The 12,059-nt window shown below is 41.6% G+C and overlaps 1 protein-coding gene and 1 non-coding gene across 3 annotated transcripts; one reads left to right on the forward strand and one right to left on the reverse strand.

Moving 5' to 3' along the window:
- Nucleotides 1-314: 314 nt before the first annotated feature.
- On the reverse strand, nucleotides 315-9,765 carry ACTRT3 (actin related protein T3). 2 transcript variants are annotated; one of them, XR_010125785.1, is made up of 3 exons: nucleotides 9,034-9,765; nucleotides 3,323-7,749; nucleotides 315-622 (listed from the first exon to the last, which is right to left on the reverse strand). XR_010125785.1 is itself a non-coding variant. In XM_063662407.1 (3 exons), the coding sequence occupies exons 1-2, from the start codon at nucleotides 9,231-9,233 to the stop codon at nucleotides 6,831-6,833; spliced, it is 1,119 nt and encodes a 372-aa protein (XP_063518477.1). In that variant the 5' UTR covers nucleotides 9,234-9,765; the 3' UTR covers nucleotides 315-622; nucleotides 6,816-6,830. The 2 variants fall into 2 exon arrangements, 1 of the variants encoding a protein (XP_063518477.1); XM_063662407.1 differs by having other exon boundaries at nucleotides 6,816-7,749.
- Nucleotides 9,766-11,935: 2,170 nt separating this feature from the next.
- Nucleotides 11,936-12,008, forward strand: TRNAV-AAC (transfer RNA valine (anticodon AAC)). Its single transcript has one exon. It is a non-coding gene; the product is annotated as a tRNA-Val (tRNA).
- Nucleotides 12,009-12,059: the final 51 nt, after the last annotated feature.

Here is a 12,059-nt window from a genome sequence, read left to right on the forward strand (position 1 = left end):
CAGTGTGTCCAGAGTTTTTACTGGGGCTTCATTACAGGCAAGATTGGATGAATCACTAATCATACAGCTCAGACATGTGGCTCCAAGTTTCTCAAGAGGTTGGGCTAGTATCATGGGGCCCAAAGCCCCAACACTCTAATCACATGGCTGACCAACCCCCAGTCATGAGTCATCTCGTTAGTGTAAACTATTGGGTCTAGTCCAAGAGGCCTACCAAGAAAAGACACTCTTACCATTCGTGGTGAATTCCAAGGGTTTACAGGCCACTTCCCAGGGTTCAGGAACAAAAGCCATCCAAATTCTTTACTATGAACTTATATAATATTTAAATTTTATTTCAATTTAGCTACCAACATTCTATAATCAGTGGTGTTGACATAAAAATCTGAATTTTTGTCTTCTCTTGCAATACTGACAACTTTAGGCTCAATTTCTGTAAGACTGCTGCCTCCTTAAAAAGGGATGCTCATTCTCCCCACCATCTCTATAGTCTTCATTTTCTTATTCCCGGTGTGATTCACTTCTTTGTTTCCTTTCTGTCCACTGCAGACATTTAAATTTGCATATCCTGGGCTAATTCTTGGGTATTTTCGCTGTTTTTACTTCCATCACATATTATTACCTTAAAAGAATGAACATGGAAGGAATGACAGTTACCTTGTGTCACTTCATTCTCATCTTAGTTTAAAACCACTCCTCCCTTACACTTTGTATGAGGGTGGGTGCATGTGTACACACGCTTGTGCCTGTGCCATCTATTTGTCTCTTAAGTCTCGAGCCAGGCTAACACGGAATTTTTGACTGCAGAACCAGGACAAGCTGCATTAAAACTCAATGTCATCCTCAGAGTCAAAACCCATAACCAACCCCGGACCTTACAAAGGAAGTCCCTCATTCTGAAGGACAAAAGAAAAAGCATGTTTCTCAGTATTTTTAAAGCTAATGCTTCCTTCATAAGCATAAAATTCTCACATCCTTCTTTACGTGAAATACAACCTAAGTAACTGAAAATAAAGAGAACAAGTATCGTCATTTGCAAACTTCATATACCCTTTCTCTCATTATACCCCTTTCAGAATCACTGGTTTAAATAATATAAAAGGCATGAAACAAGCCCTAAGTACCTCAGGAACCATGTGGACATCTGTAGTCTCTCTCAGATACAGCTGTCACATAGACCTTGAAGTACAGTCAACCCTCAATATTCACAGATTCTGTATTTGTGGATTCACCTAGTCACCGAAATTGTTTATAATCTCAAAAGCAATACCTGCAGTGCTTTCACAGTCATTCATGGGCACGTGCAGAGCCCTGAAAAGTTTGATTTCCCCAACACATAGGTTCCCTTTTGCCTTTGTAGTCCAAAAAGGACACTATAAACAAGTGTCCTATTTCTGGTCTATTTAATGGCAAGTTTTTCACATTTTTATGCTTTTAGTTAGTGACTGTGCTGTTTAAAATGACCCCCAATCATAGTGCTTAAGTGCTGTCTAGCGTTCCTAAGCACAAGAAAGCTGTGATGTGACTTACAGAAAAAAAATACTTGTGTTAGATAGTCTTCATTCAGGCTTAAGTGATAGTGTTGTTGAATATGAGTTCAATGCTAATGCATCAACATACTTTAGGATGTCTTTAACAGAAACACACACAAGATTATGTATTGATTCTTTGACGAAAATGTTGTGACCGAATGTTCCCAGAAACCTAATCCCGTAATTCCTCTGGAAGCAATGGTTCAGTATTCACTAATCTAGTGTTCACAAGAGGCTTCACAGAATGTAACTACTGCAAATAACTAGAATAAACTGTACTTGTAAAAAAGTGAAACACACACAGCACAAAATCACATCAAAGAGTGTTGGGGCGGGAGTGGATGTGGGGTGGAAACCAAGGTTACAACCATTAAGGAGGTTATTTTATTTTAAATCAGAAAGTGACGATGGAGTTAATGCTAGCCATCTGTCCCAGGTTAACCAACAAAGACTTAGGGTGCAACACAGTGAACAGAACACTGGACTAGAATTTGGGAAGCCTAGCTTCTGGTCACAACTCCGCAAAAAAATTAACTTAGGCAAGTAACTAAAACCCCTCTCCGCAGCAGTTTCTTCATCTGCTAGTCACTCAAATCGGTGGCAGTAAGAAGTCACTTTTGCCATAATTATTATGTACAGAAAATTTTCACATAAATTATCTCACTGGATGACCTGTATGGTCATCCAGGATGACTGGCCGTCTTTACCCCAGAATTATATAACTTAATCATTTTACCAAAAAGAAACAATATATTGAAGTTTATAATACTAAGAATTGTCCTTTGGACTGTTTGTAATAGACATGTCAGAGGGAGGACTTCAAATATGAGCTAGAAAACAACTATGGACTTATTTTTAAATTGAATGTATTAAATCACTATTTTCTGTTTAAAAATGAAAGAAAAACATTCCCAGTCTGTGGCCATTCTTGCTTCACGGCCCTGCACCACCACAAATGTTGTAAATGTGGAGAAGCAAAAGTACCACTAGATGGAGTAAGAACAAAAGACATGCATTTCTCTGTAGTTCAAGGAATCCCCGCCCTTGAAAAAAGGGATCTTAATCCCCGCACGGTGGCTCACGCCTGTAATCCCAGCACTTTGGGAGGCAGAAGCGGGCGGATCACCTGAGGTCAAGAGTTCGAGACCAGCCTGCCCAACTTTACTAAAAATACAAAAAAATTAGCCGGGTATGGTGGTGTGTGCCTGTAAACCCAGCTACTCGGGAGGCTGAGAGAAAATCGCTAGAAACCCGGGAGACGGAGGTTGCAGTGAGCCAAGATGGGGACACTGCACTCCAGCTCTGTGTGACAGAGTGGGACTTCGTCTCAAAAGAAAGAAAAATTGATCTTAGATCACCTTGAGTAAAGTGAGGCTTACTGAAGCTGAGCTACTTCCTCAAGACTCTAGACAAGTTCTTGGCAAAATCATTCCTTACTTTTCCACAAAACCATGCTGATAGGAAAAGTATTTTTCCTTATTTAGAGAACATTACCAGCAACAGTGGACTCTAGAGGTTTTTTTACATTTCTTAATTCTAATAGCGCTAAGAAATGTATCTGCTAGACAATTCCAGGGGACCTACTTTAGGTAATAGGTTAAAAAGCTACAAATATACACGTTCCTAAATTTACCGACATGGTCTTGACTACTGACTCTTTCAATCATCAGGATTCAGGCTATCACCCTAAAGGTGGGCCTTTATATACACACCCCTGGCTGCTCTCTCTCTTGGCAACTTCCCCCAGATGGCCCTAAGGAATTGAAGGTATGGATTTGGAACCGAATTACCTTGTCGTGATAAGTGGGCAGAATGGCCTGTTTGTTTCTTTCAACCTAGTGGGCCATCAGCTTATTTTCTTAAAGGAAATCAGAGCCAGCTCTTGTGGGAGACTGCCGGCTGGGAGGGTTGGGGGGGTGTGGAATAAATTTCTTTTCCGTCTTTCATTATGCCTAGTGTTCCGTTACTGGAACGCTAAGCTTGTGGGGGTTATATCCTACCGCTCAAGGTCATCGCCAAGGTCTAATTTTTCAAAAAAGAAACTTGTAACCTCCGGCATAAACCGATGACCATTAAAGGAACACAACTTCCAATGTTCATTTAGATCTTCTAATTAAATATTCATTAAATGTTAGATGATCTCTCAAAATAAAATCACTGCTCTCCCACACCCGATTGAGGGGACTGGTCCAGATCTACTTTGGGAGAAGCAAAAACCTCAACAAAATCTGCAGAGCAGGAACTAAGTTGTAATACAACCATAAAAGGCAACAAAAAGCGGAAGACGGGAGAACCCACGCAGGAACGGCTCCAGGCAACCCCGGCTCACTGCCCATTCATTTTGGCCAACTTTGGAGGTGCCTTCACGTCTCCTGCCAATTTGCAGCACACTGGCCCAGTCAGTCAGGTTTGGGGGTTCACAAGCCCCCACTGCCGGCGAGGGGTGACGGATGCGCACGATCGGCGTTCCCAACAGGAAAGCGAACTGCATTGTGTGAGCCGAGTCCTGGGTGCACGTCCCACAGCTCAGGGAAGCGCGCCGCGCGCGGGAACTCGCTCCGTTCCTCTTCCTGCGGCCTGAAAGGCCTGAACCTCGCCCTCGCCCCCGAGAGACCCGCGGCTGACAGAGCCCAACTCTTCGCGGCGGCAGTGGGTGCCTCCGGAGAAGCCCCGGGCCGACCGCGGCCTCCAGGCGGGGTTCGGGGGCTGGGCAGGCGACCCGCCGCAGGTCCCCGGGAGGGGCGAACGGGCCAGCAGCTGACATTTTTTGTTTGCTCCAGAATGAACGGTGGAAGGCGGCAGGCCGAGGCTTTTCCGCCCGCTGAAAGTCAGCGAAAAAAACAGCGCGCGGGGAGCAAAAGCACGGCGCCTACGCCCTTCTCAGTTAGGGTTAGACAAAAAATGGCCGCCACCCCTCCCAGGCCCACCCTCCGCAACCCGGTGAGCTGCCGGGCGAGTCGGCTTATAAAGGGAGCGGCCGCCGACCGCACGGATTGGCCAAGCTGACTCTCGCGGCTCTCGTGAGAGTCACTCTCTCGGGCGGGCGGGTGAGGGGGGAACGGGAAATTAAAGTTCCATTTCCGGCCAGTAGGAAGGACGCTGCCCTTCCGCACGTCCGGGAAAGGCTTTGCGTCTTTACTTCCGACCTTCTTTAAAGGTGAAACTACCTTGAGGTATCAGAGGGCCTTTCTTCCATCCTCTGCAGACCAGACGCGGTTCACCTCGACTACCTTAAAAATTGAATTCACAGGAAGATTTTAGGGCCTAAGACACAGAACACTGATTCCTAGTTTTGATCATCACATTTTTTGGAGAACTTTGTGAAAATAGATTCTCAGGCAGCACTGACTAAAGCAGAATCTTGTCTCGGCTCAGTGGGATGCGTCCGAGTTGCTACCCTGCCCCCTTCTTAGAATGCCTTCTCCAGCCTCTCCTTGAGCAGAGGATGGCTTTAATCAAGTGTACTACATTATTAATCTTAAGAACTGAATCTCCCTTTTATTAGGAAAGAAAGGCGTTTCAATCATTGACTTTGCTTTAAAGTAGTGCTGTGTCTTGATGAGGTAAAAAGAGGGGAGTAATCCACCATAAATTGTAACGATTTTTTTTTTTTTTTGAGACAGAGTCTTGCTCTTTCGCCCAGGCTGGATGGAGTGCAGTGGGGTGATCTCGGCTCACTGCAACCTCTGCCTCCCGGGTTCAAGCGATTCTCGTGCCTCAGCCTCCTGAGTAGCTGGGATTACAGGCGCCTGCCACCACGCCCAGCTAGTTTTTGTGTTTTTAGTAGAGACAGGGGTTTCACCATGTTGCCCAGGCTGGTCTCGAACTCCAGGGCTCAAGCGATCCACCCGCTTCGGCCTCCCAAAGTGCTGGGATTACAGGTGTGAGCCACCGCACCCGGCCGCGAATTTTTATAATGGCCAGTATAGTGCAGTTTTACATGTAAATGACAGGATGATCTTAAAAGTTTTACTCGTGTTCAGTTAGACAAACTCCGTGGAGTTGTCGCTGTCGGTCCTCGATCTGAAAGAAAAGTAAAATCTCTCTCTCTCCATCTCTTTCCCTCCTCTCTCTCCCATCCCCTTTTTCTTTCATAGCATCTGCCAGGTTGTAAAGTTTTTTAAGGACAGAATCTGACTCCTGTTTTTAGCACTATTGCATTTAGCACAGTACCTTACATAGAGTAGATGCTAAATGCTTTGAGTTATATGTCAACACTACCACCATTCTCTTAGCGTCCCACATTATCTCAAACCCTTCTTTCCCCTTCATGTCTAAGTAGGCACTAAATCTTGTCAGTTTTCATAGTTTCTTTTTTTAAATTCCTATTGCTTATAATCTTGAGTACAAGACTTGGCACTTTATATCTGGACTAGTAACTTTCTAACTGATCATCAAATCTCCAGGGCCTTCCTCGTTCAATTTATTCTCCAAACTATCACCACATTCATCATAACATATTTTCCTTATGGCTCCTGCTTTTAAATCTTTAATTTCTCTCCTTTGCATATTGGATATTTAGCACTTTAAGCCTTTCAGTCCCTGGCCTTCACTTAACCTTGCTAGTCATAGTGCTTGTTCTGCTCTATATGAGCTCTTGACTTGAACAAAATCAGTCTAAACTAGGCGTGGTGGTGCACACCTGTGGATTCAGTTACTTGGGAGGCTGAGGGCAGAGCCCAGGAGTTGGAGGCTGCAGTGAGCTATGATTGCACTACTGCACTCCAGCCTGTGACACAGGGCAAGACTCTGCCTCTAAAACTAAATAAATGAATAAATACATACATAAACAAAAATTTTAAAAACAAAATCAGTCTATTAAACATGCCCTGAATATGCTTTGTTCATTCTCATCTTTAGCAACTTGTTCATTTTAGTATGCTTGCCTGGATATCTGCCCTCCATCCCAATGCCACCCCTTCCAGGATGGCATACCTCTGCTATGGAGTCTCTTTCCTCACCTTCTTTCCCTAAACTTCAATAAGCTTAAATCTTATCACTCATTTGGCACATAGCATATTGTACCACAAATGCTCTCTTCCAAGGGAAATATAAGCTCACCAACGTCAAGTTATAGAAGAAACACTATGGGAAACATTATTTTAACTTGGTTCTACTCAATAGACATCTGTTCTTGAGCTTCACCATTATTCTCCCCCGAACCCATTATAGAAATACAACAGAAATACTGGCATCCCAATAGTTGAAGTACTTTCTCTTCTCCCAGAAACATATAATATCCAAAGTTTTCTGTCACATATACTCAAAACATTTTCTTCTAACCATTTTATCGGTATTTCAGAAGCATCTTTGGTGTACTATGTTGGGTCCAACTTCTTTAAATTCTGCAGCAGTGATCCACATGTCCTGGAAGGCAGACAAGGATGCAAGAATAGAACCTCCCATCCACACTGATATTTTCCTTTCTGGAGGAGCTATAACTTGCACAGCGGTGTTGGCAGGAGCCACCTTTGCTATATCCTTAACTAACCGCTTGTCTAAACCAGGGAAAGAGGTTGATCCCCCGGCAAGGATAATATTGGAAAAGAAGGAATTCCTCAGGCCTGTATCACATTTCATTATGCTGCTGAAGCATATCTTATCAATGCCAGGGGCCTCAAGGTTCATATGACATGGACAGAAGAGGGCCTCTGGACAAGAAAAGAGCTGGTCATGGAGCTGGATGACCTTCCCATCAGGTAGTTGGTAAACTTTCTCTAGACAATCAGGTTTCTTGGCCATTTCCTCTTCGTAGTTCATTGCCACATAACAAAAGGTCTCCTTGATGTCTTCCACAATCTTTCTGTCTGAAGCACTAAGCAACATGATACCATGGTTCTTCATTAGCACCATGAGGTAGTTGGTGAGGTCAAAGCCTGCCAGATCCAGTTGCTGCACACCATGAGGCAGACAGTAACCCTCAAAGATGGGCACACTCTGGGTAACCCCAGCACCTGAATTCAGCACAAGGCCAGTAGTGAAGCCAGCAGCAAAGAGAGCCAGCACAGCCTGGATGGACATATAGAAGGCAGGAACACCCAGATGCTCAAAAAACACTTCCGTGATCTGTTGCCGGTTGGCCAGTGGGTTCAGCGCTGGCTCAGTAATCAAGACTGGGCCATCACATGGCTTCAGCTTTAGGTTATAGTCATAGATATGCTTCCACATGATCTCCATGTCCTCCCATGAAGTAATGAGACTACGCTCCACTGGGTAACTGTAGGGAGAGCAATAAGATCAATGACAGCTTTTTATTTTTCTAGTTTCTATTGTCTTCGACCCTCAGTTAATTCCCCGCGTTTATTACCAATATCCCCTTATGGGCAATAACTGCCACAGCCTCTCACAGAAGGTAAGTGTCAGCCAAAATTAGCACAGCTACTTACCTCTGCAATTTTTTTTTTTTTTTTTGAGACGGAGTCTTGCTCTGTCACCTAGGCTGGAGTGCAGTGGCGCGATCTCGGCTCACTGCAAGCTCCGCCTCCCCAGTTCACGCCATTCTCCTGCCTCAGCCTCCTGAGTAGCTGGGACTACAGGCGCCCGCCACCACGCCCGGCTAATTTTTTTGTATTTTTAGTAGAGACGGGGTTTCACCGTGTTAGCCAGGATGGTCTCGAACTCCTGACCTCTTGATCCGCCCGCCTCGGCCTCCCAAAGTGCTAGGGTTACAGGCGTGAGCCACCGCGCCCGGCCTACCTCTGCAATTTTTGTTGCTTTCCATTTTCTCTGTCCTCTAGAAGTTTGTGACTTTTAAAAAATTGGGAAATGTCCACATTATAGTATAGTTTAAATGTCAATTGAAGAGAATAACCCAAGTGACAAAAGGAACCATGAGTTAATATTCTTAAATGTATTCGTTCGATAACTTTATACGTTTTAATACATTTGTATAGCCAGAGAGAGCAAAATGTTCAGTTTTTAGATGTGTGGTACCCTTGGAGATTTGTGGCCCGCGCGTTTGTAGTAACTCCAGCTGGATGGGGCTTTCCAGCTCCCGGCTTTCTTATCCTTTCTGTCCCCATTGCGCACCTCCTTTGGGGTCCTTCCCTGCCCCCCGACAACACCCCCAGTCCCCCCCGCCCCCAGCCACCCCAGCCCCACCCCCCCAACCTTACACCCCCACCTCCCCAGCCCCACCCCCAACCTCCCCAACCCCACCCCCTAAGCCACCCCAGCCCCACCCCACAACCTCCCCAGCCCCACCCCACAACCTCCCCAGCCCCAACTCCCCCACAACACTCCCAGTCCCCCCGCCCCGCCAACCTCCCCAGCCCCACCCCACCCCAACCTCCCCAGCCCCACCCCACCCCAACCTCCCCAGCCCCACCCCACCCCAACCTCCCCAGCCCCACCCCACCCCAACCTCCCCAGCCCCACCCCACCCCAACCTCCCCAGCCCCACCCCACCCCAACCTCCCCAGCCCCACCCCACCCCAACCTCCCCAGCCCCACCCCACCCCAACCTCCCCAGCCCCACCAGCCTGCTGGGAGAAGGAGGTACCTGATGGACAGCGAGCTCCTCCAGTCCTGAGCTTGGTCGCCTACGCAGAGTTCTAGCCAGCCCTGGGCCGCGCGGCTCTGGCCCTTGGCGCGGCCGATAATGTTCGGATAGATAAACTGGGGCTCCCGGCACCCAGCCACGCCCGCCTTGATCACTCCCGAGCCGTTGTCGATCACCACCGGTAGCTGGCAGTGGTTCATGCCGCCGCTGCTGCCGCTGCCTCCTGTCTCTGGGCCTGTCAAGCTACGGGCTTGGCCGAGGCCGAGTGCCTGGAACGCCGCGTCACAGAGGCCCCGGCACGGCCGGGTGAGGCCAGAGTCCTGGGGGCGCAGGCGGGGGGTCGGGAGGGCCCCAGGCAGAAGGACTCGCTGGACGCACCGTGCTCCTCATGTCACCGCCCGCTATTGCTTCTCGCAGGAACTGGGCCACCCCAATCCCTGGAATCCCGGAATCCCAGTGTCAGGAAAACCCGACTTTCCCATCAAAAGATTCAACTCTAACCCTTCACAAGTGCATTTCTCAAATACCCAGAAGAGCTATAAAAGCAGTTTTATTTTCCAAAGCCACTGAATTCTGGTTAACTGGTGGCGGTTTCGGGGAGTTCTAGAATTCGCCCTTGAAACTGGGGAAAAATGAGACTTAGGAAAAAGTTGTTGCAGGAAGGGAGGCAGTGTCTGCTTCTGAAATGTTAAACTTCTAAAATAAGGAGAAAAATGCTGGAATTTAAATGAGTTTTAAGTACGTTTATTATTGTTTCTGTACCTTGGGCAATGCTTTGTTGTGTTTCTTCCTGTGATTTCCAAGCAAAATCTACGCAATTAAAACAAAATAGTAGTTCCTCGCTTAAATATGTAAATAAATATAAATTTATATGTATTTATATAAATATATAAATACATATAAATTTATATATAAAATATTAAAATTATATAATTTATATAAATATATATTATATAATTGTATAAATATATATGTAAATATATATTTTATATCATATATAATATATATTTTATATCATATATAATATATCTTTTATATCATATATAATATATCTTTTATATCATATATATCTTTCATATATAATATATCTTTTATATCATATATAATATATCTTTTATATCATATATTTTATATCATATAATATATATTTTATATCATATAATATATCTTTATATCATATACATTTTATATCATATATATTTTTTATATCATATATAATATATTATATTATATATATTATATTTTTATATATTTTTTATATATTATATTTTATATATTATATTTTAAATATTATATATTTATATCTGATATAATATATATTTTATATCTCATATAATATATATTTTATATATTATATATTATATGATATAAAGTTTATAATATATTTATATAAATATATTCATATATTTAAACAAGGATAGAAATCGAAATATATTTATATTTATATATGTATAAATATATATATAAATTTATATATAATAAATATAAATGTATCTATAAATTTATATTTATATATTATAAATATATAAACTTATATATTATAAATATAAATATACACATATTATATAAATATATAATTTATATATAGAAATATAAATTATATATATTACATATAATTTATATATTATATATAATTCATATATAATATATAAATTATATGTAATATATAATATATAATTTACATATGATATATTATATATAATATATAATTTATATATGATATATTATATATAATATATAATTTATATATTATATATAAATTATATAATATATATAATATATAATTTATATATATAATTTATATATTATATAATTTATATATTATATAATTTGTATATATAATTTATATATAATTTATATAATTTATATATAATGTATATATAATTTATATAATTTATATATAATTTATATATAATTTATATAATTTATATATAATATATAATTTATCTATATAATTTATATATAATTTATGTATTATATATAATTTATCTATATAATTTCTATTATATATAATTTATCTATATAATTTATATATTATATATAATTTATATATAATTATATATAATATATAATTTATATATTATATATAAAATTTATATATATAATTTATATATATAATTTATATATAATGTATATAACATATATATAATTTATATATTCATATTTATAAATATAGATCTACATATATAAATATAGATCTATATTCATATATAAAATATAAATATATATATTTCGATTTCTATCCTTCTGGTGTAATCTGCAAGCCTCATTCCCTATCTCGATTTTTATGCTGAAGGACGTGCCTGCCTTTTTGCAGGAAAAGTGAAGTTTATCAGGTCATATGAAATTCAAGTTTGGAAAAATTTGAAGGTACATTGCATGTCAGTAAACGCATCTTGGTGTCTGATTCTGTATACCCTGTAGAGAATTTTAAAACAAGCCGTCAATTTAGAACTTCTGCTTGGTCTTCGGAAGCAAAAGGAGGAAATTCAAAAGTAATTTTACACGTCCTTCCACCAGAAGCTGAAAGGATGGCTTTTTCGCGGCTGAATAACGAAAGGCCCCTGCTTCGCTGCGGACTCTGAGCAGCTCAACCCGCGGAAAGGATGTGTAATAAAACGCCTTTCCCGGGAGACAAAAAAAAAAGGGCACCCAAAGCAAGGGCAACTCGGGAGTGCCTGGTTTCTACCGCGATACCCGGGCGCTTTGGAAGAAAGTGCATGCAGATTGAAGCTTTTGAAATGGTTTCAGCACGGTTCAATTGCGCATGGGCTATTTTTCCTTTTCTGTTTTTTTCTCTAAATACATTATATTCATTCCTCTCAATTTGGTAATAATTTTTTGAGAATTGCGAATTGACACATACATATCAAGGACTTTACAAGCAACATAGTACAGCTCGGTTTCCGTAGTGTAGTGGTTATCACGTTCGCCTAACACGCGAAAGGTCCCCGGTTCGAAACCGGGCGGAAACAACCTGTAGCTCGTATTTTTGTTTTTCTTCTCCTTCGTTTAGAAGAAAGCGT

The sequence above is a fragment of the Pongo pygmaeus genome, chromosome 2, assembly GCF_028885625.2.
Source record: "Pongo pygmaeus isolate AG05252 chromosome 2, NHGRI_mPonPyg2-v2.0_pri, whole genome shotgun sequence".
Taxonomy (NCBI): domain Eukaryota; kingdom Metazoa; phylum Chordata; class Mammalia; order Primates; family Hominidae; genus Pongo; species Pongo pygmaeus.

Bases quoted from the DNA above. Each gene is read 5' to 3' on its own strand.
- ACTRT3 (XM_063662407.1), bottom strand. From the start codon at position 9,233: ATGAACCACTGCCAGCTACCGGTGGTGATCGACAACGGCTCGGGAGTG. The intron at 7,750-9,033 runs GTACCTCCTTCT...CTCTCCCTACAG, and splicing joins AGGAGCTCGCTGTCCATCAG to TTACCCAGTGGAGCGTAGTC.